Source organism: Strongylocentrotus purpuratus, unplaced genomic scaffold (assembly GCF_000002235.5).
Source record: "Strongylocentrotus purpuratus isolate Spur 01 unplaced genomic scaffold, Spur_5.0 spur5_scaffold_12, whole genome shotgun sequence".
Classification (NCBI taxonomy): Eukaryota; Metazoa; Echinodermata; class Echinoidea; order Camarodonta; family Strongylocentrotidae; genus Strongylocentrotus; species Strongylocentrotus purpuratus.
Genome location: NW_022145597.1, coordinates 3972172 through 3997190, shown reverse-complemented (window position 1 = coordinate 3997190; position 25019 = coordinate 3972172). Strand labels below are relative to the sequence as shown.

At 36.7% G+C, this 25019-nt stretch overlaps 2 protein-coding genes across 3 annotated transcripts in view; both read right to left on the bottom strand.

The window, feature by feature from the left end:
* Positions 1-9463, bottom strand: part of arc3 (ADP-ribosyl cyclase) — a 30822-nt gene extending 21359 nt beyond the window's left edge. The window contains exons 1-2 of one of the 2 annotated variants that reach the window (XM_011683957.2): positions 9317-9463; positions 4584-4911 (exon numbers count right to left, since the gene is read on the bottom strand). In XM_011683957.2, the coding sequence (XP_011682259.2) occupies positions 4584-4825 (242 nt within the window). In that variant the 5' untranslated portion in view covers positions 4826-4911; positions 9317-9463. 2 annotated transcript variants of the gene reach the window in all.
* A 4193-nt stretch (positions 9464-13656) lies between these two features.
* LOC100888999 (uncharacterized protein DDB_G0287625) overlaps positions 13657-25019 on the bottom strand; it is a 28795-nt gene continuing 17432 nt past the window's right edge. Inside the window, exon 9 of the mRNA XM_030981629.1 lies at positions 13657-15926. Within this exon, the coding sequence (XP_030837489.1) occupies positions 15813-15926 (114 nt within the window). The 3' untranslated portion in view covers positions 13657-15812. The remainder of the gene's footprint in view (positions 15927-25019) is intronic.

Sequence of the window (25019 nt, the reverse complement as noted above, 5' to 3'; positions counted from 1 at the left end):
AATTGGCTCTGTATATACCATTCCAGACATTTAAGTGTTGAAAGATTTGTATAGCCTGTTTTGTGTCTTTTTTCATGGAAAACGGTTGGGAAAATTCAAAAATGGTCGGGAGAATTTACTGTTAATCAAAGAAAACCATAGATATCTCTGTGGTTGGAGATTTTTTTCAGGATTTTTTTGCATGTTAGAGGGTTAGTACAGTAAAAGTAATATAAAAGTAACATTAAATACAAAAATTATGCAATTTTGTGATCAACTTTCAACAATGTTACCGAGTACATTTCGCCCCACCCCCTAAAATCGAATTCGGGATAATCCACTGTAGAAACCGATTTTCATGTCAGTGGCACATCGGAACAAAAAGGGGGAGGTAGGGCATCTCCGCTCTTCTGACGATTGACACCAAGCTATTAGTCACCAAGGTCACGCCAATTATAAAATTGTTCCCAAGAGCAAGCGTGAGACTTATGCAGTGATCGAATGGTATCATAAGCAAATATATGTGTATTAACCATGTTTTGCCTAATTCTGTAAAGCTTTTTATATTTAAATATCTATAATGAATATATCAATGACATTGCGGTTTGTGCTCTAGGATTTATTGTTTCATGTTGTAGTCGGTTTAAATTGGTCTCAAAAATTATGCTGCATTTACATTGTTAGGTATTTATTAACACTTTATCCGATTATTTCTCTAGTTCTCCATTTCAGCCTATTTATATGTCCTACTCTTTATCTGTCCCTCTTATTGTGTAGTCTCCTCACCAGCTTCTCTTTCTCATTTCTCTACGCCCCCCCCCCACTCTCTCTCTCTCTCTCTCTCCCTCTCTCTGTTATTATCTGTCCAGTCCTTCTAATCTTCTGTTACATTTGTCTTATTTCCTTCTGTTACGCGATCGTTCTCCTTCAATTATCCTTTAGTCATCCGTTTCAATCTCTTCTCTTGTTTATCTTCTCTTCTTTGATCATATATCCTTGATTATTTATTGTGAATTGCCATTTATATGTATATGTTATGCTTTTGTATGTATCTTTTGTAAATTCAATTTGTTTCAGCCTCTGGCTGGTATTTGAATGTTTTTTAATCAATAAACCATATCAAATCAAATCAAATAACCCCATACTCATACTTACATGTTACGTCTGGTCAGAGCTAGAAGGGCGTTAAGTCACATACTCTAACACAGAGTTAACGCCCTTCTGTCTCCAAACAAACGATTATGCTTTAAGAATGACCTGCCATGATTCTGGAAAGAGACCATTTGATGGGCATGGTATTTCCGATGACAATTTATTTTAGTTGCAATAAAGACTTGATTAAACAAACAGCTATATCACTATTATTGAATGCGAACTGTACGATTTCAACACTTTGAAATACGTATTTCAAAGTGTTGAATTCGTTTCTGGACCGATAACCTTCCTATCATCATGATGCAGTTGGACAAATCGCAATGTTGCTGAGAGTATCTACTAGGGCCCCGTTTCATAAAACTTGATATCAATACCAAGTTACAAGCTACTGTTATAAGCTAGTGAAATCATGGCATGTGATTGGCTGAGAGCAAATTTGTCATAGAAATTTAGCATTTGTTATAGATAAAACATTTTATGAAACGGGCCCCAGTTCCATTTTAAAGCTATTGTGTATTGAGGTCGATTATGGTGACCTGACATTTGCTCCTGCGATAAGTCCTTCGGGCTTTATTTCGTCGAATGTATAATTCAATTCAATTCAGTTCAAATTTATAGCAATGGAATCCACAATTCCGAATTGCTTTCAATACACGACCACATACGAAAACAAATTGGCCTATAAACATCGCAATAGGTTACAAAGTAAGCATCTAAAATGCATCAGTTAGGCATCGAATCATTAAACCGTTTCAAACTAAGAAGCAAATACAAAGAATTATTGAAAATTCCTCAAATATACAAATAATCAATATACAGTGCGACCCAGAAAACACCAAACCGAGAATTATCGATGTTTAATCATATTTTAATCACAATTATATTTAATAAATGACACATATTTGTAAAGCTTAGATCCTCATCTTTCATATGATGCATATGTCACGCATGAGTGATTAAAATCAATTTGAAGGAAGGAAACCAAAGAGTCATTTGGCGGGCGGTATTTGAATTTCGAAGAAAAATTCACATTTCTTGAAAGTTTATTTTCTGCTCTTTCATATTACACCTCGATCAGAAAAATTGAGCAAGGAATAACAAACTTCTGTTTGTTTAATGTGACGCTTGCATTTCCATCATTTGATTAAACGAATTCGTTTTCACTGGCTGCCTGCCGTAGCAACAAACGGAATTGACAAAAGACTGAAATACGTTTCGTTGACGATCAGACATAGACGAAAGACTTCATGCATGGCTGATAGTCAATGAAACGGAGTTAAGTCTTTTGTCAATTCTGCTTGTTGCTACGGCAGGCAGACAGTGAAAACGAACTTTTAAAATCAAATTATGGAAATGCAAGCGTCACTTTAAACAAACAGAACTTTGTTATTCCTTGCTATTTTTTCCTGAATGAGGTGTCATATGAAGGGGCAGAAACTTAACTTTCTAGAAATGTGTCTTATAAAGAACCTGTTCAAGGTATATATGACTACTACATAACTAGGATAAGGGTTAGTTTTAGGTATAGCGTTGGTTTCATGGTTGGAGCTTGGGATTCTGTTAGCGTAGGAAATTGACGCGGAGCCAGAGGGGCAAATATCGTAAACCAACTCAATTTTGTCGTGCATGGGTACTAGTATTCAAGTGAAATATATTGACAGCACAAAAAGTAATAATTACTTCACATACGTGTATATATTTTTTTTTAGAGAGAAATACATGTAACCTTCATGTCTACAAATGTAAGACAGATTTAAATCTGTATCTCCACTGGTGAGATGAAAATAGGAATGGGCCTTGGCCGCCGCGCCTGGCATGGTTTGGTTAATGGCAGCTGTACTGATAATTATGAACTTTACAATGGTTCCATGAAATGTGTCTGCCGTGGTTTACCTCAAACATATATTTATCAAGGTAGGCACTTGATCACAGGTGCCAGTTGGCACGTTTTGTTAAAGATCCCGACATCTACAACGCTCATGTACAACATCACTTCAAACTAAAGACTTATTTTATCATTTTATGCGCACGTATCCCATCCGACTATTTTTTCTCTCCATTATATTGTGTAAAAAGAGACAGTTCAATAGCATGTCTAGTAAAGAGTTAAGCCGCGCCCCCGCCGCTCCCTCACCCTCTCTGAAGGCCTATAGGGAACAATCAGTTGCGATGGGCCTTCATCAAGCCCTCACTTGCCAAAATACATTACGGGAAGGATCCCCCGTTATCAATGTATGGATAGGCCAGTAGAATACATGTGTCTATTTGAAGAGAAATTGTTGGATTGATTGCGTTTATATCTTGATAAGGCGCTCTTGGTGCGGTGCTTTACATAGTACAGTTTCTAGCAAATGCTTGTGCGCCTTTAATGGTAGCTCGGCTAAAGCCGGGGTAATAATGTTATTGCAGCCTTCGCAGGGCCCTCAGGGAGAACAATATTAATACTTATAAGGCTACCTTGAGTATAAAACAAGATATATTATTATTGTCATTATTATAAAATTATTTGAAATGAAAGGTTAATTTGCCTCTTTTGGGGGCTTCATTTTCTAGACTGACAAAAACTCCAAATGACAAACATATATCGTCAGAAGATGTCAATGGCACATTTACTCAGTTGGACATGTGTATGGTTATTAGCTATCCATGGAATCTAAACTATTTATCCTTTATCGAATAGCACCACCCAGATAATGGTTTAACGAGGAGCAAAGCCTTTTAACGGGCAATTAGGAAACAAGATTGATATCTATATTTAGAGTAATGGTCTGTTCAATCTTGAAAACAGTAGCTCTGTTCCATGGTCACAAATCTTCAGTCAACTCTGACATTTACAAAGCGCACTAAAAATTCATAATTCTAAAAGTTGATAAATTCTGTAATACCGATGATATTGATGAATTATTAAAGCAGCTAGTAGAAGGTCAAAGATAATTGAGATACCATATGATAATTTTTTTACAGGACCTCAAATTTTCAACAACAAAAATGACGTGATAAATCCAAACTGCGGTACCTATAGTTTATGTTAATACGAGGTAAACTATTAAAATGATGGCCTTTTGAATACGAGCTGTTGAGGCCTGGGGACGGGTGCTGGCAACATTTAGAAAGAAACTGGAAGTTCATTTTTTCACGCAAGCTACCGTTAAAATCCCCCCCGCCCCCCCCCAAAAAAAAACAATAAATAAAAAAAAAACAAAAAAACATGGTGCCTGGACGACTATGCTTCTTTCAATGAATTCGAGTTTCAGTTTCCGCGTTGAACCCTTTTCACGGTCGGTCATTTAATTTCCTTAGAAATTAAAATGTACCTAATAAACCACGAGAATTTTCAACAAAGTTACTCCTTTACCAATCTTATGTACAAGTGCACGGGCTAAATAATAGAAACACTTTAATTCATTTGATAATGAGATAAAATAATAACAAAGATGATTATTGCCAACCTTAGTTCATTTAGGTCGACTGTTGGGTTGACTCTTCCGGCCTTGAAGTCGGCACACCTTCCAATGAATATTTCACGCAAGTCAATGTCGGTTCCATTGTCGCTGTACAAGACCGGTGGTAATGTGGTCATCGTTGCTCTCGTCGTCATCATCGTACTCGCGTTTTCAATAACCGTCATTACGACAATCGTCGCCGCGAGAACCCCAAAGATTCGTCTTCGTATATAGGCCGTGTATGGCATGATGACTGCAGTGGAAGAGACGGTACGATGAATACAGCGGACAAGTCCGTAGGCAAGTTCGAAGATTATCCGCTCAACAAATATGCCTGCACAGATACAAATCGTAACGGCAATATTATTATCTTTCTATTTCTGTTCATTTGACAGATAAGTTTTCAGGTCATAACGAGGACACCATGTGCTCTTGACAGCTAATTACGTTCATTTGGTCAAAGCTATAATGCGGACTGAAAACATGTGTTGATTGAGAGAGACAGAGAGAGATACAGAGATAACCGGGTAAGCCAACGAACTCGTCCTGCATTAATATCATACTCAGGACCTTGAGAGGGAAGCTATGGTTTGTATCATGTATACGTGACTATATGACAAGCCAGATGACAATCTAACGGGTACCTGAGATAAGCAAGGTGTAATAACATTGAGAGTTGCTGGCAGTAGCTGCTTTTACACGTCAAGCAAAGTGACGTCATGCTGTTATAAATGACCAAAGAAACTTTTTAATCCTTAGGTTATTTTTTTTCTTCAGCGTCATCCTTGTGCTTAACATTTTTCGCTTCAGTTTCGTTTCATGACCAATGTTTTTCTTCTTTCCAACTCATAGATGGCCCCTCCGCCAGCGGGGGGAGGGAGGGAGTGAGTGAGAAAGAGAGTGAGATAGGGAGAGGGAGAGAGAGAGAGAGAGAGAGAGAGAAAGAGAGAGAGGATGAGAGAAAAAGAAAAAGAGTGAGAGGAAGAGAGAGAGAGAGCTAGAGAGAGATGAAGTGAGTGAGAGACGGGGGGGGGGGGGGGTTCTAAAAAAAAACACACTTAAACAAAATTAAGGGGGGATTTAACCCCCCCCCCCCCCACCCCAGGTGCGTACGCACCTTAATCGTACTATAATTCAAATGGCCTACTTTCAAATAATTATTCTCTTATCCTTTCTCGCTTATTTTGTAAAGGTTGGTCAAACTCTATGACAACAAGAAAAAAGGAAAATATGAATGGGGGAAAGAAAAGACAGAAAAGAACAAAAAAGAAAAGATTAAAGAGAAAAGAAAGAAAATGCAGAAAAAAAAAGAATGAACAAAAGAAAGAAATAGAGAAGAAGAAGGACGAGAAAGATCGAGGAGGTGAAGAAGAAGGAGGAGGAGGAGGCGGATAATAATCTGTTCTTTCATCGCAGGGGGCATGGCATGGTAAATTATAAGGAAATAATGTCTTGATACCTGGGGAGCTAAACTGATTCAAAACGACCAAGGGCTTCTGTGGGAATGTTATTCCCTTACTATTGTACTTTTGACACAAAACTCAAAAGAACATCAAGCAACGTTTTTTTCAGATTGTGGTTCGTAATATGCCTCTTTCTTTCTTTGTAGTTCAGTTGACATTAATCCCTATTGCCATATAACTAGAGGTCTATATTGTTGTTATTTTAAACATGTGTAATCGATCAGGGCGAGCCTTTGTCAAAGGTTCGCCTTGATTGATTATACATTGTCTGCGTGATATAAAGTGAAACACAGAGGGAGAAAATTGAAACAATGCCCGCTGGTCGTTAGCATGGTCGTTAGCGGATTCCAAGATGACCGTATTTGCGCACTTTCCCTTGTAAAAACAAGCACCAAAATGGCCTTTACAACATTTACATATTTATCAGCTTTTTGAGTACAAATTCACAAAGTATCATCTTTTCGTGGAATTTGCTAAACGATTAATAATAGTAATGATAATAATAATAATAATAATAACAATAATAATAATAATAATAATAATAATAATAATAATAATAATAATAATAACAATAATAATTATAATAATATTAACAATAATAATAATAATAATGATGATAATAATAATGATGATGATGATGATGATGATGGTGATTAAAACAATAATGATACTAATAATCAACAAACAATTGTTGTTGACAGCTGGTCAAGGACAGTCGCAAATTGGTCACTTAAAATGGTTCACTGCTGCTCAGGTACGTTCTAATGAAGCGCCACGAGCGGCAATGTGACAGACATGAGCATAGCATAAGACCCCACTGTTATTGAATTGTTGTATACGGTGTTTTTGTATGTATGTATATTTGTATGTATGTATGTATGTACGAAAACAAATGTAGACTGATATTTATATATGTTGGTCATTGTCAATCCATTTATGTGTTCATGCAGTGCATGTTTCTGTTCTTTGTTTTTGTGTGTGGCAAATTGTGCACACAAATTACTATATTTTATGATTTGATATGCCCATCCCTGTCTACAAAGCGTGTTTATATCGTCCTTGACAGGAGGGCATCAGGAAAACATTGTGACGAATTGCTTTAGCGATACTGAGTGGCCTAGAGCATACTGGTGATTGAGAAGCTCGCTCAACGTACGCAGCAGGGTTGGCCGGCCGGCGTGATACATCAGAGGCAGATCCAGGAATTTTTTCCCCGGGGCCGGGGGGGGGGGGGCACATGGGGGGAGGGGGGGGGGGCACACGGGGGTAAGAGGACATATATTTGTTTTGGTCCAAAACAATCGCAACGAATCAGCCTGCCGCTAAATAAGCGGAGGGGGGGGGGGGGGGGGGGCGGCACGTCCCCGTTTGCCAGTACATTTTTGGCGCATTTGGGGCTGATTTCAACACTTTTTTGGCCGGGGGGGGGGCACGTGCCCCCTGTCCCCCCCTCACGATCCGCCACTGTACATCCCCCGCTGTGGACAAGCGAAAGCACAGGCGCACACTTTTCTCAACAACAAATGATATTTTGACGGGCATAAACAATATTATATCCTGCATCAAAAATTTGTTGGCTTCTGATTGGTTGAGAGCTCGTCACATGACCAAAAATATTTGAGCTATTTTTAGAAAGTACTATATGAGAGTACTATTTTGGTTTACTATTTGGGAGTTGAAAAAAAAATGTGATTTTTTTTTTTAATTGAATCAATTTTTTTTTTCAAATCTTAATTTAATGAAAACAAAATTTTTAAAATCTTTTTAGATAAAAATTGACATTTTTTTGTTCTAAATTTTTTTTTCCCAAAAATGTTTTTTTTTTTTTTTTTTTTTTTTTTTTTTTTTAAATAAATTTTTGATGCAGGATATAAAACAAATATACCATGCCTTCTATTCGAGGTACTGGTTAAACTATGGGCCTCGGTGACTCCAAAACTACCATTTGCTTCGGGGCTGCGCCCCTCAGCAAATAGTACTATTGGAGTCACCTCTTGCGCATAGTTTTAACCAGAACCTCTCAAGGCAGTGTATATTTGTATACTATACTACGAAATAGACAGGTGTAAATAGTCAATTTTGACTGAACGCCAAAAATAGAAACAACAACAACATTATTGTTACAATCGCTTTACCGTAATTTCTTACACTAAGCAAAATCCTTACTTCTACCCTGGGACCATACGCCGGACTATACCTAAAACTTTTAAACATACCACTCACTCCAAACCTAACCTAATAACCCTATACTTTTACGGAATAATCAAAGCCCCTATCAAATGTCGCTGAACGATAATTTGCGTTTTTTTAAAACTAACTTCTACATGTTATTAGTCGTTTGTATTGGCGTTTTTCCCATCCATGGGCAGTATGCAGAGAAACGGGTTGACGGGAGCGAGGTTGAGGAGGGGACCGAATCGTCAGAAAGGGCGCTTTTAGAATGGGCCTCTTAAATACCAGAAAGAGCATTTTATGATTGCACGAGAGCCAAGCGAGAGAGGGATTTTTATCGTTCATAAATACATGCCGTAGTAATAATTAACCTTTATGAAGCGCTTAATTTACAGTTTTTGTATAAGCGATTGTACTACACACACTCATTAAATGAAGAAAACTTACATAATAAACATTGAAATCGGAATATACATACGGAAATACAAGTGTAAAACAAAAATATAAGTTGGAACTACAAATTACAACTACATAATTATAGGAGAAATAATTTGGAATCTACTGAATGAAAAGGTAAGTGTTATCTAGGATAAGTGTTGGGGAATCATTGATGAAGAAAGGCAATGTTAAGCTTGAATAATCTTGATAATCCCACTGTCAGAATACTAGAATGGTTTCTCTAAACATCTAAACATTCCAAGAAAAGAACAACTAACAAAATAAAATGAATTAACCAAAATTAAAAGTGCAATTTTTGCATTTGTACTGGTAAATACTTCATCTAAACTAAACATACTCGTAATTCGTAGTCCTGGCTGAATCGAATAAGTAATGTTGGTAATTATCGGCCCAAACGCACATCGACACAAAGTATACCCACAATCTGATTGAGTATTGGTTTTTATCATAATCAAGATGAATAAGAACAAGTAATGTTGGTAATGATCGTCCTAAACATACATCAGCACATGAAATGCCCATGATATGACTGTGTTGGTTCTTTTAATGCTGCTTTCAGATATGTATGGATATACATTACATATCCCCGTATGGCGGTGCATGCTATAGCATTACGAAGTTGCAAGTACTTATTTTCTCACTTACCTGTACACAAATGTCCTCTATTCCTAAAGTTTATCCGTTTTCAGCCGCCTGCACACATTATGTCGTCAAGTTAATAAAGGAAAGGTGATTATAAATCATACGATATCTGTTTGAGGACTTACGTTGATAGCTCGATACCTCGCGTGAACTGTCAGACGGAGAGCTCTTTTGATGAGCAACGAAGAAAAATATAAATAAAGACAATCTAAACTGTTGGTTTTGTTAGAGACGTGTGTGTGTGTGTGTGTAAAGATAAATGAACCTACATCGTTTTTGAACTTTGGAGTTTTGATTAATATTAGCTTAGGGTGACAATGTGGACTTCGCCTTTGTGTACACAATAGAAATGGCGCTCCGGGGGGGGGGGGGGGCAAGGGGGGCATAGTCCTCCTCCGTTTTTTTGCGTACGAAATGTGCCCATTTTTCCATCACATAAGCGCCCCTTTTTTATGAGTGCCCCTATTCAATTCTGATAGGTGCCCCTTTTACTTCCATATAAATGTCCCATTCCCGTTCTTATTGATGTCTCATTCATTTTCGCTCACTCGCTTCGCTCGTTCGCAAATGAATCATATCCAATTGCAAAGTATGGTCCTGAAGCAATATCTTGGATCACGTAAAGAGTAAATGTTGAAGATTATCCATGATCATGTATTATTCTAATGTAGGGGTATACACCAATGTCACCCCCACCCCCTCCGTTTTGAGGTTACCATTTGTAGGTGCCCCCTTTCCCATAAAGTGCCCTATATGTTGTTGCATCCCCACTTTGAAAGACAGTCTGCTGCCATTGATTCGCAACAAGAATAAAGTTCCGATGAACTATTTCACTCGAGAAATTGCACCACTTCATTCAAGCAATTTTCATCTATAAACGTATCACTAACAGAAATTGAAACTGGGAAGGGGGGGGGGGTTGCCTCGTAGAATTATGAGCTAGTACACTGTGATGAGTGGTGAAGATGCGGAGGGGGAGGGGGCAATTAAAATACATGTTTGTGAAATTAATTGGAAACCCCCCGCCCAAATATATAAAAAAAAAAAAGGGGTGGGGTCAGTTTCGAAAATGTGTAAAATGGAAAGTCATCCAATAATCTTAAGACAGTGGTACTGCTCGGCCATATTGTTTTGCCGAAGGTGGATAGGGAAGGGGTGGGAGGGGGGGGGGTGATGGACAAACTGTTGTAGTTAGGTGTTATGCAAAATATTAAAAAGGCAATTATACATTGTATGTATAAATGAGATTTCCGACGGAGACGCGCCTAATCATATCAAAATCATATAAGAATACACACTTCTTAAACAGTTTATACATTTTATCAAATCTTTCAAAAGATTGTGTTTTATATTTTCGTGTGCCAAGTAGGAATTAAATATAATTCTCCGTGTGTTTTATTGAATGTAACTGAAGTGAAATTTGACGGGCCTACATCATATAAAGCACCAATGATCAACTAAAAAAGTACCAACTTTTCAACAGTGTATAATTCTTCATGATTGTGCGCCGATTTTCTCTCTCTCTCTTGTTTATGTTCTAACACCCTCTATGTATGTTCCGAATTCCTTGAATTCCGAAAGACACATGTTCCAAATTAACCCCTAAATGTTCCGACATCCTTATGTTCCGACACTCCTATGTTCTGACATCTCAATATTCTAAAACTCCTAATGCATGTTACGGCAAGTATATGTTCGGACCCCCTTTTTTCGGACACTCCTATGTTCGGGTGCCCCTATGTTTCGACCCCCTTATGTTCGGAACCCCCCCCCCCCCCCCCTGCCCGTCTATGTTCCGACACCCCTATGTTCGGACACTCCCATGTTCCGACCCCCGTTATGTTCCGACACTCCTATGTTAATGCACCCTCTGTTCCGACACCCCTATGCCACTGCGCCCCTCTCTTCGGAACAGAGGGGCGTACTGACATAGGGTGTCGAAACATAATGCTTGCCATATCGATACTGCGCCCCTCTGTTCCGACACTCCTATGCTCGGACACCCTTATGTTCGGATACTCCTATGTTCCGACACCCCTTTGTAATTTATTCCAACATCCAAGTGCAGTGGCCAGCCTACACTTCCCCCAAACAGTTATATCGGGAGGAGAGACTCGAGAGTTACATTGATAGTCTACTCTTCCCTTCCCAGACCCAGGTGACGCCAAATCATCAATAATAATAATAATAAATCATTATAATAATGTTACAACATTATTTTCAAATTCTCCTACATGAATGTTCAAAATTCCCTGAGTTTCGACACCTCTAGACAAGCCAAACATTACCGCATTTCTGTAGGGCTTTCATATACTATTACATTTTGTGTTCTTTCTTCAAAGGCAGTCTGAAAATATCTTGTCATTCATAAATAGCACGAAGATTGACTTTGGTGCCAATCATAAATAATCATTTTGTTATTAGTAAAGAAACTGACAGATATGACAACAAATATTTCCGTACTTCAAACAACCGATAAGCAACTAGCGGGTGTGAAAAGTCAATACCGTCACACAATCTTCAGAATTATGGTAAGCATACCTTTTTCTCCTTTCTTATCTTTTATCTGTAAATTATGTAAACATTTACACCTTCTGAGTAATCTCTGGAGAAGAAAAAATACAAATAGAAAGACAATGAAGATATTGGAGATAATATGTCCAACCCCCAAAAATTCGGTCCAAACAAGAGGACATGCCGATTACTTTTCCCACGATACACGACTTTGATTGATTTGTCATATTCTGCTATAAATTGGGAAAGAAAAAAAAGTGTCCAGAAAAAGTACATAACATCATGATCAGTATAGTTCATTATATATTTTTAATTGTCGTAAAAGATCGTGGAGTATATGCATATATCATGGGATACCGATTAAGTTCAAGTTAATTGAGAATAAAACTAGTCAAGGCGAGTTCTGGGGAGTGGTAGAAAAAAAAATGTGAGCGTTTTCATTGTAATTATGCAAGTGTGGAAGAATATCAGAGAAAATTGTTCCCTGAAAAGCATGGCTTTTCAAATGCCTTCATATTCTAAATATGACATGTAACAGCTTTTAAAATGAGGACCACATTTTTAAGCCACATGTTTTTGTAGTCCCATATACATCTTTATGTGTAAAGTGCTTGTTGTTTTTACCAAAACTGGACTAAATTTCTTCCCACACCGTTTCTTTCACAATGCAATCGCAGAACTCGAATTTATCTTTAACCGGGTCATCAGATGATCGGAGCATACATTCACACACACACACACACACACACACACACACACACACACACACACACACACACACACACAACAAAAAATGTCTTTAACATCTTCATTTCTATCTCCCTCCCCCTTTCCTTCTTTCTCTCTCATAAGATCAAGCACTTCTCTCTATATCCCCTTTCTATTTTATTCTTTCTCAATCTCTCGCTCTCTTTTTCATCCTCCCTTCCTCTCATCGCCCCTTTTCTATGTTTCCCCCAACTTGTCTTCTTCTCTATTTTCTCTCTACTTCAATCTATTTTCCTCCTATTCCTTTCCATTCTTTCTCTGTCTCTCTCTCTCTCTCTCACGATCAAACTCTTTCTTTCCCCTTTTCTGTAAATCTATACATTTCCCCCTCCCTCTCTCCCTATCTCCATCTCAGTTTGTCTTCCATTTAGCTAATTTCCTGGAATATGTTTACTTTGCTTGCCTTTACAATTCCTAAGTGAAAGAGAAAAGATGAAATAGAATACCTGTACAGGTTTGTCTGTCATTTGAAGTATTACAGTCCCGAAAAAAAGTTTTACATCTCTTGTAAGATAAATTAACCCTTACTATTCAACATTTTTTGAGAAAGAAATAAAAGAGGTCAAATTTAACATAGATAAGTACCTGTTTATAAAAATTGGAAAGCTCAAGGCATATTTCATTACTATAACAGATATTTTTGCCCAAGTCAATTTTATCATAAATGTCAATCTCCCTCTCAGTATCTACTTCTCATTCTCTTCTAATTCACAGCAATAGATGCGTTACTATAAGGCCTAACAAAAAAGATGTTGTATTGCCCTTTAGGTGTCAAAACATGGGTCGGTCGGTCTGAAATCTTTTCTTCTTTCTATTTCTCAGTTTTGAATGCTTTAAAACATTTTTTTTCTCGAAAAAATGGTTTTAAAAAAATATTTAAAAAAAATCAAGATTGTTGGGTCGGTCGCAAAGGGCAATACAACATCTTTTTTTAAAAGGCCTAATCTACTAATCCAAATAAATAAAGTCTTGATATTTAAAGAAAAAATATAATCAGGGAGTATCTTTGGGTTAAATAGATGGAGGGAACACAGAAAAATACATAATGACAAAACAAATGCCAATATTAACAATCCAATGGGTTAATTGTTCTTATTCCATGAAAAAAATACAATCAAAATGTCATAACATGAGAATAATCAAGTATACCATTGGGCCTGCTGATCCAATCACAAATATATACATGAAATCTTGATTCAAGACAAGTTCTATATTATTCAAGTTCTTTGCAGGTATTATGTGTTTACAAAGGTGTTTGCCCCTACCAGTATGGAGAATAGGTGTCATGTGCAATATCTAATAAAAGATATTGTTGGGAATGTGTTAACATTACTGAGTTATTATTATGGCAGATTGAAATACCCACACTTCAGAATGGAATATTCCTTCTCATGAAGTATCATAGGTACTAGAGACAGCACTTCCATCAACATCTCAGACTTCATTTCAATAACAAACAATTTCTATGACACATCTGCGGAAGGTGTCCGGCTGTCATAAAGGTTGTGACATAGGACTATTTCTGATAATTGAACCATCCGAATGGAATTGTTTAGCAGCACTGACTTTTAGTTTATAATTACATGTAGACTACATAGCACTTTTCATAATGATGGTTTTAAGTCAAAAAATGCATCAAAGGTGGCCTAAATCCTCTTGAGCTCTTATCTAGTTGTACATGTTATTGTTGTTCTTCTTCAACTAAGTACAGCTTTTTAGTGGTATGGGTTTGCATCAGAGCTTCCAGTCCATAGGATGTTTGTATATCAAACTCCACCAACCAAGAATTCTTCACAAACTTACACTGTACACTCCTCCAAGACAAATCTTTCAGAAGACAAGAAATTTGGTGCATTTATAAAGCCTCGGTCACAAATGCCATTACAAACTACTATTTGAGAAATAATCCCGAAGTTACATATTGCGTCTTCATTAGCTCAAGATTCGACCTTGAAACTTGAAACTCAACCTTGACAAATTAGCTCGATATATTTTGCTCAGCGTTAGCGCGTATTGCAAATCTTCGGTCTAGTGAAGACGCACAGGACAAATAGCTGGATATTTTGCCAAATAGTGGGATATTTTGCAAACTATCCCAAGATATCTTGGGATGACAATCCCGACCAAATATCCTTCTAATTGCTACTTTGGTCTGATGAAGACGCAAATTAGCTGGATAGTTTGCGATCGGGATAGTTCAAATAGCTGGATATTTGGCAATCTCGAGATAGTGTAGACAGGCCTATAGTGAGTAGGATTTGCATTCAATCTTTCTTCCCTCAAAGACCACAGATTCAAAATAATGAAAGGAGAATCTTGAGGGTGATTTTCATTTGAGCAATTTTCCAGATCACAACCATGTTGGCCTGTAATCTTTCTACCCTCAAGAAATGCAGTTAAAATAGTATTGAACATTAAACAAAACCTTCTAATATGTTTAGGATGTTCTCATAATGGGTACAATTTTCCCTTCAACATAATTTCTTTGATCATGGACTGAAGAATGGATCTTCAAGGTGATTTTTGTTAGAGTCGGATGTTTACAGCTCTCCAGATCACAATCACAGTTGGCCTGGAATCTTCCTATTCTCAAGAAAAGAAGTTTTTCATCAAGTAGAGAATTTTAATTATCTTCCAGGGTTCAGGATGTTTTAATAACAAGTAGGATTTGCCTTCAGCCTTTCTTTCTGTAGCTTCAGAACTTGAAGGATCTTCATGGTGACTCATTGAGCAAGATGTTCACATCTTCACATAAACAATGAAGGCTGACTGATGATGATGATGATGATGATGATGAACAGCATTTGTATGGCGCCATACCTGTTTCAAAAACATTCAAAGGTGCGAGCTCCTCCAATAAAATTAGCATTCAAATGTCTGAAGGAAGATGTGAGTTTTGAGTGAAGCTTTGAGGTGGTCCAGGTTGTCAATTTCGCGAATAGATAATGGGAGGGAATTCCACAGGCGAGGAGCAATAGAGGAAAATGCCCGGTCTCCATATCCCTTGAGATGAGTAATGGGCATCTGGAGAGTAAGGCCAGATGAGCGAAGTCCAGGGCGAAGATAACACCGCTCCGATTAAAGATGACACATATCCTGGGGTCTGACCATGAATTGCCTTAAATGTGAGCAACAGGACCTTGAATTCAAGACTGGAGTCTTCTCAACCTCTCTCTCTCTCTCTCTCTATATATAAGAATAACTTTCATCAAAACCTTCAAATGTTCAGGATGTGTTTATAGCGAGAAGGATTTGCTTGTAGCCTTTCTTTTCTCATGTCTTGAAGTTTTTTCATCCATCTTTCTTCCTTTTCCTCAGAACTAGCTGATATCTGTGAGGTGGACATAAACAATAAAAATGACAAACTTATTAACAATAATTCCGGTTTTTCAGTAATGGCTAGCTTTGGCAGGTCATGGACAACAAGAAGATTGGTGAATGAAGGAGAGTAAACAAAAAATAATGGAACAAATTTGTTGGGACATACTGAAGATAGATGAGTATATTCCTATTCATACTGAGGGAATGAGAGAGAGGGAGAGAGGGAGGGAGAGAAAGGGAAGGGGGAGATAGAGAAAGAGAGAGAGAGAGAGAGAGAGAGAAAGGGAAGGGGGAGATAGAGAGAGAGAGAGAGAGAAGAAGAAGGGAAGGGAGAATAATGTAGAGGCAGGTAATGACTAATGAGGACTAATGTCATATCAAAGGGATCTTGGCATCATTTGTTTGAAACCCGGTACCTCCCGGTTACTAGATCACTGCTCTACCACTGGATCATCAGACCTCAATATGCTTAAATAATGCAATCAATTTAGCATTTATGAGGTGGTTTTGTGTGGGAAAGAGGCCAAAATCAGAGTTTCTCAAGAGACTGGTCCCTTCATTGTCTACCCTGTTTGCCTGTGGTGCGCTGCAGTCCCAGCACAAACCCTGCTAGAAAAATGTCTTTCAGAGGATACTCGAGCCCACCAATCTAGAGAGAACATTTAATCTGTTTTGATTTGGGATTTTATATAGAGCAAAGAGGCTTAGGGTCAGTGCCAGACATGAATATATTAGTGTGTTTGGAGCCAGAAGGGTGTTAACTAATATTCCTGAACACTAAGGCAACACCCTTTTGTCTCCGAACCGACAATAGGCATTTCAAGGTGCCATTCAAAGGGTTGCAATGAAAATGACAGCACCTGTAGGGTATGCCTGCAATGATGATTTCATCATGTCTTCCGTGTATGAATACAAAGGACATTTACCATGTGCTGGCACTTAAAAATTGCGTAATTTCCTTCAATATGTATCACTCAGGTCCCTCGGAGAGGACCTAAAGCCGTCGGCCGTCTGGTTCCTTACTTACAAGCATTTATGCTTTCTTAGCATTCATGTAAAAAACCACCACAAGAACCACCACATTCATCAAAATATTTTTCAAAGAAATTATTCATTGATTGATGTCAACGTCCTGTGACCTATAACTAGCATACTATTATTTACTTATTAATTTAGTTATTCATGTACCACTTCTGAGATGGATCAGCACAATTAAGTGCTGTTTATATAGGCTCAAATTACCCTGACTTACATGTACATGTCTACTAAAACACTGTTTACTTAACATCAAATTTTCAGAATTAACATTTATTTCATTTCTTAGAATGGTTTTAATACTGGTCAGTGGTTTTTAAAGCTTATCTGCCGTAGCTTATAGGAGGGATTAGACTGCCCTGCAAGGTCACTGGACAGGTGGTTATCTCATCAACTCAGCTCTCAGTTAACATAAGAAGACCAAGGATTGGATAATTACCCAACTAATTATGGGTTTCTTCTCTTTCTCTCTCTCTCTCTCTCTCTCTTTCTATGGGGACTGGAAAGGGCTTGACTTCATGGGTGTCGATCCGTAACTGATACCTATTCATCAGGGGGGGATGATCTATTCATTCATCCCCCCTGATGAATAGGTATTACGTAAGTATCAACACCCATGCTTGACTTCATATAGCTTAAATACTAAAACCCAACACCTTTGGAACTTAAGTCAATACGGTAGATAAGAAATAATCTGTATCTAGCTACACGTACATGTAAGTATTTCATCATCATTTCAAATTGACTTGTGGGTCTTCCTGTCTTCTGAAGAAAATTTTGGTCCTAGGTTTTCATATACTAGTGCCACCTTCATGTACCTGCATAAAGAATTGTATTAAAACTGTGTTACGAAGAAGAAGCAGGTAACTAACATCTCTTTGGAGGCAGAAGGGCTTTATAAACTCATATGCTGTAGTAGCAAAGGTTTCTTTGTTTTTCTATCTTTTATCTCCTTTTCTATCTTTGAATTTTCTATTACTAATCATTTTCTCGTTCTGTCTTTCCTCATGGTATTCATTGTTTTTTCTTTTTTTTCACTTCTTAAGTTATTCTAATTTGTTTTATTATTCTATAATTTTTTTTGTTTCTATCTTTCCTCATGTTATTCTATGTTTTCCTACTATCTTCTATCTTTGAATTTTCTATTATTTATCATTTTCTCTTTCTGTGTTTCCTTATGTTAGTCTTTGGTGTTCTTCTATCACTTCTTATGTTATTCTTTGTTTTCCTTCTATCATTTTCTCTCTGTTTTTCTTATGTTATTCTTTGTTTTTCCATCTTTCATCTTCTCTTCTATCTTTCCATTATCCATTCTTTATCATTTTCTCTCCCATATTTCCCTACGTTATTCTTTGTTTTGTTTTCTGTTATCATTCTATTATTTTTCTTTCTATCTTTCCTTAAGTTTATTTTTTGTTTCTTCCCTCTGTCACCTATTCTTTAATACGTAATTCTTCTCTTTAATTATTCTATAATTTTCTTCCTACCATTCATTATATTATTCTTTGTTTTTCTTTCTATCACCTTCTCTAATATTAATCTTTGTATTACCATTCTCTATCTGTCTTTACTTATGTTATTATCTGTTTCTTCTTTCTATCACCTTTCCTTATGTTATTCTTTGTTTTTATAATTCTATCATTTTCTCTCTATACTTCCTTATATCATTCTCTGTTCTTATTCTTGTACAGTAATCTCTTTCTCTCTTTCATTACTCTCCCGCCAAAACACACTTTCCGGTTGAAGATCGCTTCCTGGCACGGTTTATGTTTGCACTTCACGCTAGATCGGTCTAGGGCGATCTAAGAAACGTACCGGTCCAGAAGACCACATCGCAAACTTCCGGGCACAGTCGTCTGTTCACACTTACAGTTAAACCGGTCTAGGAAGTGAGTGAGAACGGTGTCTAATTATGTAACACAAGATATGTGTTGAGACTGAGATGCAAGAGCAATTTTTAAAGGAGGCAAAGTTACATGTAACAAAAAAGGCTGGATCCTATCTCTACAGGATTTATTTCTGTTTCTTCTTTCATCGGCTCCTCCCTCTCTCTATCTTCCTCTCTCTTTCCTACTTCAACTCTTTAGAAAGAGATAAGTGGGAGAGAAAAGAAAGAAAAAATGAAGAAGAAATGAAGAAGAAGAAGAAGAAATGAAGAAGAAGAAGAAGAAGAAGAAGAAGAAGAAGAAGAAGAAGAAGAAGAAGAAGAAGAAGAAGAAGAAGAAGAAGAAGAAGAAGAAGAAGAAGAAGAAGAAGAATAGAAGAAAGAAGGACAATAAGAATGAAGAAGAAGAAGAAGAAGACATTTTTTTTAAAAATCAAAGAAATAGAAGAAAAAGAGAAAAATAGAGAAATATAGAATAACATAAATATGATAGAAGTGAAGGTGAAGAGAAAGAGAGAGAATGAAACCTGTCACATTAAAAAAGGAAAAACAAAACAAAAACCCAAGACAGCCTCTGCTTTTCTCTATATTTTATGGTCTCATAAATATTTGGTCAGCTGTACAGTATGATATGGATCTGAATTACATGACAATGGCATGCCAATATTATATCTATATGTCTTGATCTATGATCATGTGACACAAAGAAACGTGTTTTGGGGGTTTGTTTGAGAGTGAAATATTTGATTTTCAGGAAGGAGATGTATGTACAGTGATTCATGGCAAAAAGTTCAATTCTACCAAACTGATATTGATTGTTTATGTACATCACACCTTTATTTGTACCTCCATGTGTTCCTTTCTTTTTTCCAAGTTTGGAGTTAGTCTGTTCATTGTACCGATGACTCGAAATATTCACAAAACTTCCCAATACGTAGAGATGTCACTTTGTGCATTTTTAGAAAAAAACAAAACAAAGAAAAACACTATGAGTTCCTAGTAATAATGGTGATTTATGAATCACCTCCAATTGTGTATTGGTGCATAAAATGCATACTTAAAGATAAAGGTGAGTTCTGGTAAAAATTAAAAAAAATGAATTCTCACAGAATCAAACAAAACCCAGAAACCATTTTTGTAGTCCTATATACATCTTTCTGTGTGCAGTGCTTGTTACCTTACCAAGACTGGGCCAAATATATTATGATTTTGATGACTCCAGAACCTTGCAGTGCACACCAAAACTTACGGTACATGCTACATGATCGACTTTTTCTGATCCATTCCACACCTTTTCTTTCACAATGCAATCGGATGACCAGAACTCACCTTTATCTTTAATACTAAACTTTTGTTAGTACATATCAAGTATTTAACTCCATAAATTGTACAACGTGATAAACATGACCTATAAACATGACATATTGTCTATGAGCTGGCTCATTGATAATCAATTACATCAAATTCAAATTTTGGGTGGGTATTGAATAAATGAATGAATAAATGCACATTTACGCTTACAACTCAGTGGCCTTACTCAAGCCAATTAGTCATCGTTTAAACCTGTCCTAAAGTTTGACAAATTTCAAAAATACTGGCCTAAGAGTGGAACCTTTGGTAATACTTGTTGTACGTTGTGACCCTACATCGTACCACGTTTAATATATTATTATCAGTGAATCATCTAATATGCAGACTGTTGCTCATTAAAACATTAGCTACATTGTACATGTACTTGTTTAAGAACACCAATCATCAAAAATATTTTGTTCTGTATGTTAGGGGTTCATGTACATTGCCATACTATATACATGTATACCAAAATATTACTCCTACAAAGATTTATTGCAAGTTTTAAATACATTCTCAGTTAACACAATAATGACTTGTGAGTTGATAACTTGACATACTGTACATGTACCCATACACAGTCGCATAGAATAAAGCCAACACAAAAGAAAGAAAAAATCATGTCAGATGTCAGGGGATGGCGGCGGGAGGGGGGAAGGGGGGGGGGAATAACGGTCTTACTCAGGAAATGAAATCAAATTGACGAGGCTACTAGTTCACTAAAGGCTATTAATTAGGAGAGGGTGCAGGGAGGGGGTCAAGGTATTTTCTTTTGTATTCCATTTCCTCTTCTCTTCTCCCCATTCTTTCTTGTATTTTCATTTATTTCCACCTCTCAATTGGGGGAATGTGCCCACTAACCCCACTTATCTTTAAACCGATAAAACCACATTTATTTTCTGTGTTGTTTGAGGAAGGTCCCGGTTATGCCTACAGTATGGGAATGACTGACCTTATCCTAACTACTACTTCATACTGATAACTTGAAATGACAATCTTTAACAAAATATATGGTAGTGTAATCCATTTCCAAGTGATAATCAATGCATTGCTTCCACTTTTCTTTTTCCTTTTCATCCCCTGTTTTGTTCTTTTTCAATTTCTTCTGAGCTTCTTCTCTGCTTCTTTTCCCTCTTTCTATTCAGCTTATCCTTCCTTATTCTCTCAGTAATCTTACTCATTTTCTTCTCCCTCGGCCGTTAAATGTCAAATGGATGTATCTCAGCTTAAAGGTAAAGCCCAGTATTGGAAACGCCCCAATTTCAAAAAATGAAATGCAAGCTCTTATGACCAATCATGTGAAAGAATATGTTTTGAATATTACATGATGATAAAAATTTTGACGGGAAACCGCTTACTAATTGATATATTTGGTAAATTAGTGTATCTCTCGCCTGTTGAGAGATATGAAATGCACGTGTCACGCACGTGTGTGTAGTCCCATATACATCTTTCTGTGTACAGTGCTTCTAACTTTATGAAGACTTGGCCTCTTATCATTTTGATGATTCCAGAACCTTGCAGTACATCTATGCTAGATGATCAACCTTTTCTCATCGATTTCACAAGGTTTCTTTCACAATGCAATCGCATGACCATAACTGGTCTTTAGCTTTAATAAGGCGAAGAATAACATCAAGAAAATACCTTGGGAGTTTAGGGATTTGCTTTTTGTTGCAGTATCCTTAAGAATGGATTTGTGATTAAATTATATTTAGGATTTCAATTCTACCTGAATTATTTTTTGAGTATTTTCTCCTTTTCATTGTTTTTATTTCCAGGATAAGTGCCAGTTTTAGAAAAATACAACCTTTTGGCACAAAATGTATTGAGCCATCCTTTTGCAAAAAAAGGTGCATCTTCAGTTACAACACGTAAACTCATCATCTTTATTTGACAAAAGTGCGTATCCAGTCAGGCTACAAGGCATACAGTATATGATAATGAGGGTTACAGTGAAGATCTTGTTCGTGAAATTGACTGATTTAAACTGAGTGATTTTTAGCGTAATTTTGCAGCGTCGCGCTTTTGTGACAATAGACAGCCTTCATCTTTAGTTGTCATGGCAGAATGCAATACTTTACAATTCTTCAGAATTTGCTCTTCCATTTCTATACCTAATTAAATGTAGTCCATAACTTTTCCATTAGAATGAGACCTCCCTATACTAAAGAATAGACATTTAATAGAAAGTAAACCGTAAAGTCTGCGCTATTTCAAATGTTTTTATTAACAATGTTATTTCTTGGTTCCTGACCTAGCTAAGGCATATCATCTAATGATTTTGATACCAAAAGAAAGATCAACATCTATTTGTTCTTCAGCATATCAGGAAAATTACCCTCTGGACAATCACCCCAAGGAAAACTACCCCCCCCCCCTTGGAAAATCACCTCCCAAGGACAACTGAACTATAATAGTTTAAGGAACAAGGAAAAAATGATTGAAATCACAGTGTTTTAGTAAGTAAGTAGAGTTTAACATACAGGGTAATTAGCAACCAGTTCAATGAAACACAATAAAAAAAGTGAACAGATATGTTTTTAGTAATTTTTAAAAAGAATAAATAAATAAATAATGATTAAATATCAATAAATAGATTATAAATAGATAATTATCACATGCTGCTGATTGACTGTATCTGTACATAAACAATACATCCAACTCTGTTTCGCATATTTATATGGCAAAATGGGTTATCCGATTGCCCTGCTAGCACTATACACCTTTAAGTTACATTTATAACTGTACGTACATATAGCCACACAGGTTTATTGCCATTTGGTCTACAATCCATTCATCTATACCCAATTGGTCTAATACCAATTATTCTACACCCTTTCGTCTCTAAATGGGTACTTGGTAGGATGTGAAAGCTAATGTGCTTAGATTAGCAAGTGTGCGCTTGTAAAAATGACGCCTGGCTGGAATGCTCCCCAGGGAGTGGAGAACGTGTGCATACATTGTATGCGGGTATGCCTGAATCCGATGACCGGGGTAATAATACATATCTGTAAAGCGCTTTGAGAGGGCCTTTGGTCCTGAAAAGCACTTTATAAGAACTAGCTATTATTATAATTATTATATGGTCTAATAATCATTTCGTCATTATTGTGAAAATAATACTTTAAAAATTATGGATTATGTTAAATTAGGTATAGAAATGAAGAGCAAATTCTGAACAATCTCAAATTTATTGAATTCCACCATGACCACTGAAGATAACACTCTCTTTCATCATGAAAGCGTGACACTGCAAAATAACTCAGTTCAGCGCACGCAAATCAGTCAAGTTTGTGAATAAACTGCTGAATAAATCTTCACTATAATACAATGTAAGCCTCATTCGCATAATATGCACTGCAGTCTGTCCGTATGGCATAAGCAACAAACAGAGTTGACAAAAGACTTAATGCATGGCTGATTGTGAAGTCTGCATGAAGTCTTTCATATTCATTGTTGTTTGGACAGGCAGCCAGTGGAACGGATTCGTTTAATAGAATTATGGAAATGCAAGCATTACTTTAAAGGTAATGCAAAGTTTTGGAAAATTTTGAAAATTGGATGGATAGTAATATTTTAAAATTTTGATATATTTGGATGACCCTGTGGATGTATTATAAGTACTAGAAAATTTAAAACCCTAAAACACTTCTGCTTTCGAGAAATTGAATAATAAAAAATTTACCGGTGCTCCCGATAAATTCCAAATATTTCAAATAGCGCCCAAGGCCATTCCATGGTAGCTGCAACCATGAAAATCTCAGAATATGCAGTTCTGATGTATAGTTTCTAAACGGGAATAGCAAATCGGTGATTGTAGTCAAGAAACATTGTTTTGAAGCTACAGTTATATCAGTCTTGAGAGGGCGCTATACAACATAAAGAGTTTACCATTTACACTATTACATAACTTTAGACTCGATTTCGACCACGACAACGATCACTGAATATTGTAGGATCGCATATGCTTCCAATATGTTCATTTGAACCAAATTCATGACCCCATACCAAAACTTTGTATTACCTTTGAACTTTGTTATTCCTGGCTCAACATTCCTGATTGAGGTGTCATATGAAAGGGCAATGGCAGAAAATGAACTTTCTGGAAATGTGAATTTCTCTTTGAAATTCAGATACCGTTCACCAAATGACTTTTTGGTACCTTTTCGTCACATTGTTTTAAATCACTCGTGCATGAAATATTCATCATATGAGTTGCATCAAATGAAAGCGGAGGATCTAAGCTTTACAAATATGTGTCATTTATTAATTAGAATTGTGATTAAGTTATGATGAAACATAGATAATTCTTGGTTTCGTTTTTTCTGGGATGCATTGTATAAATACGTCTTAAAGGTAAAGACCAGTATTGGAAATGCCCCAATTTCAAAAAATGAAATGGAAGCTCTTATTACCAATCATGTGAAAGAATATGTTTAGACTAATACATGATGATAACATTTTTGCCGGGAAAACGCCTATTAATTGATATATTTGGTAAATTAGTTTATCTATTGGTATGTGAGAGATAAACGCACGTGTTGCACACGTGTGCGTAGTCCCTTATACATCTTTCTGTGTACAGTGCTTGTAACTTTACGAAGACTGGGCCAAATTTCTTATCATTTTGATGATTCCAGAACCTTGCAGTACACACCAATACTTGTATGCTAGATGATCAACCTTTTCTGATTGATTCCACAATGTTTCTTTCACAATGCAATTGCATGACCATAACTGGTCTTTATCTTTAACCCATCACTGTTACCTAGTATAGCGGTATTTTGCCACAAATAATAGAATAATAAAAGTGACTCAAGATAGGTGCTG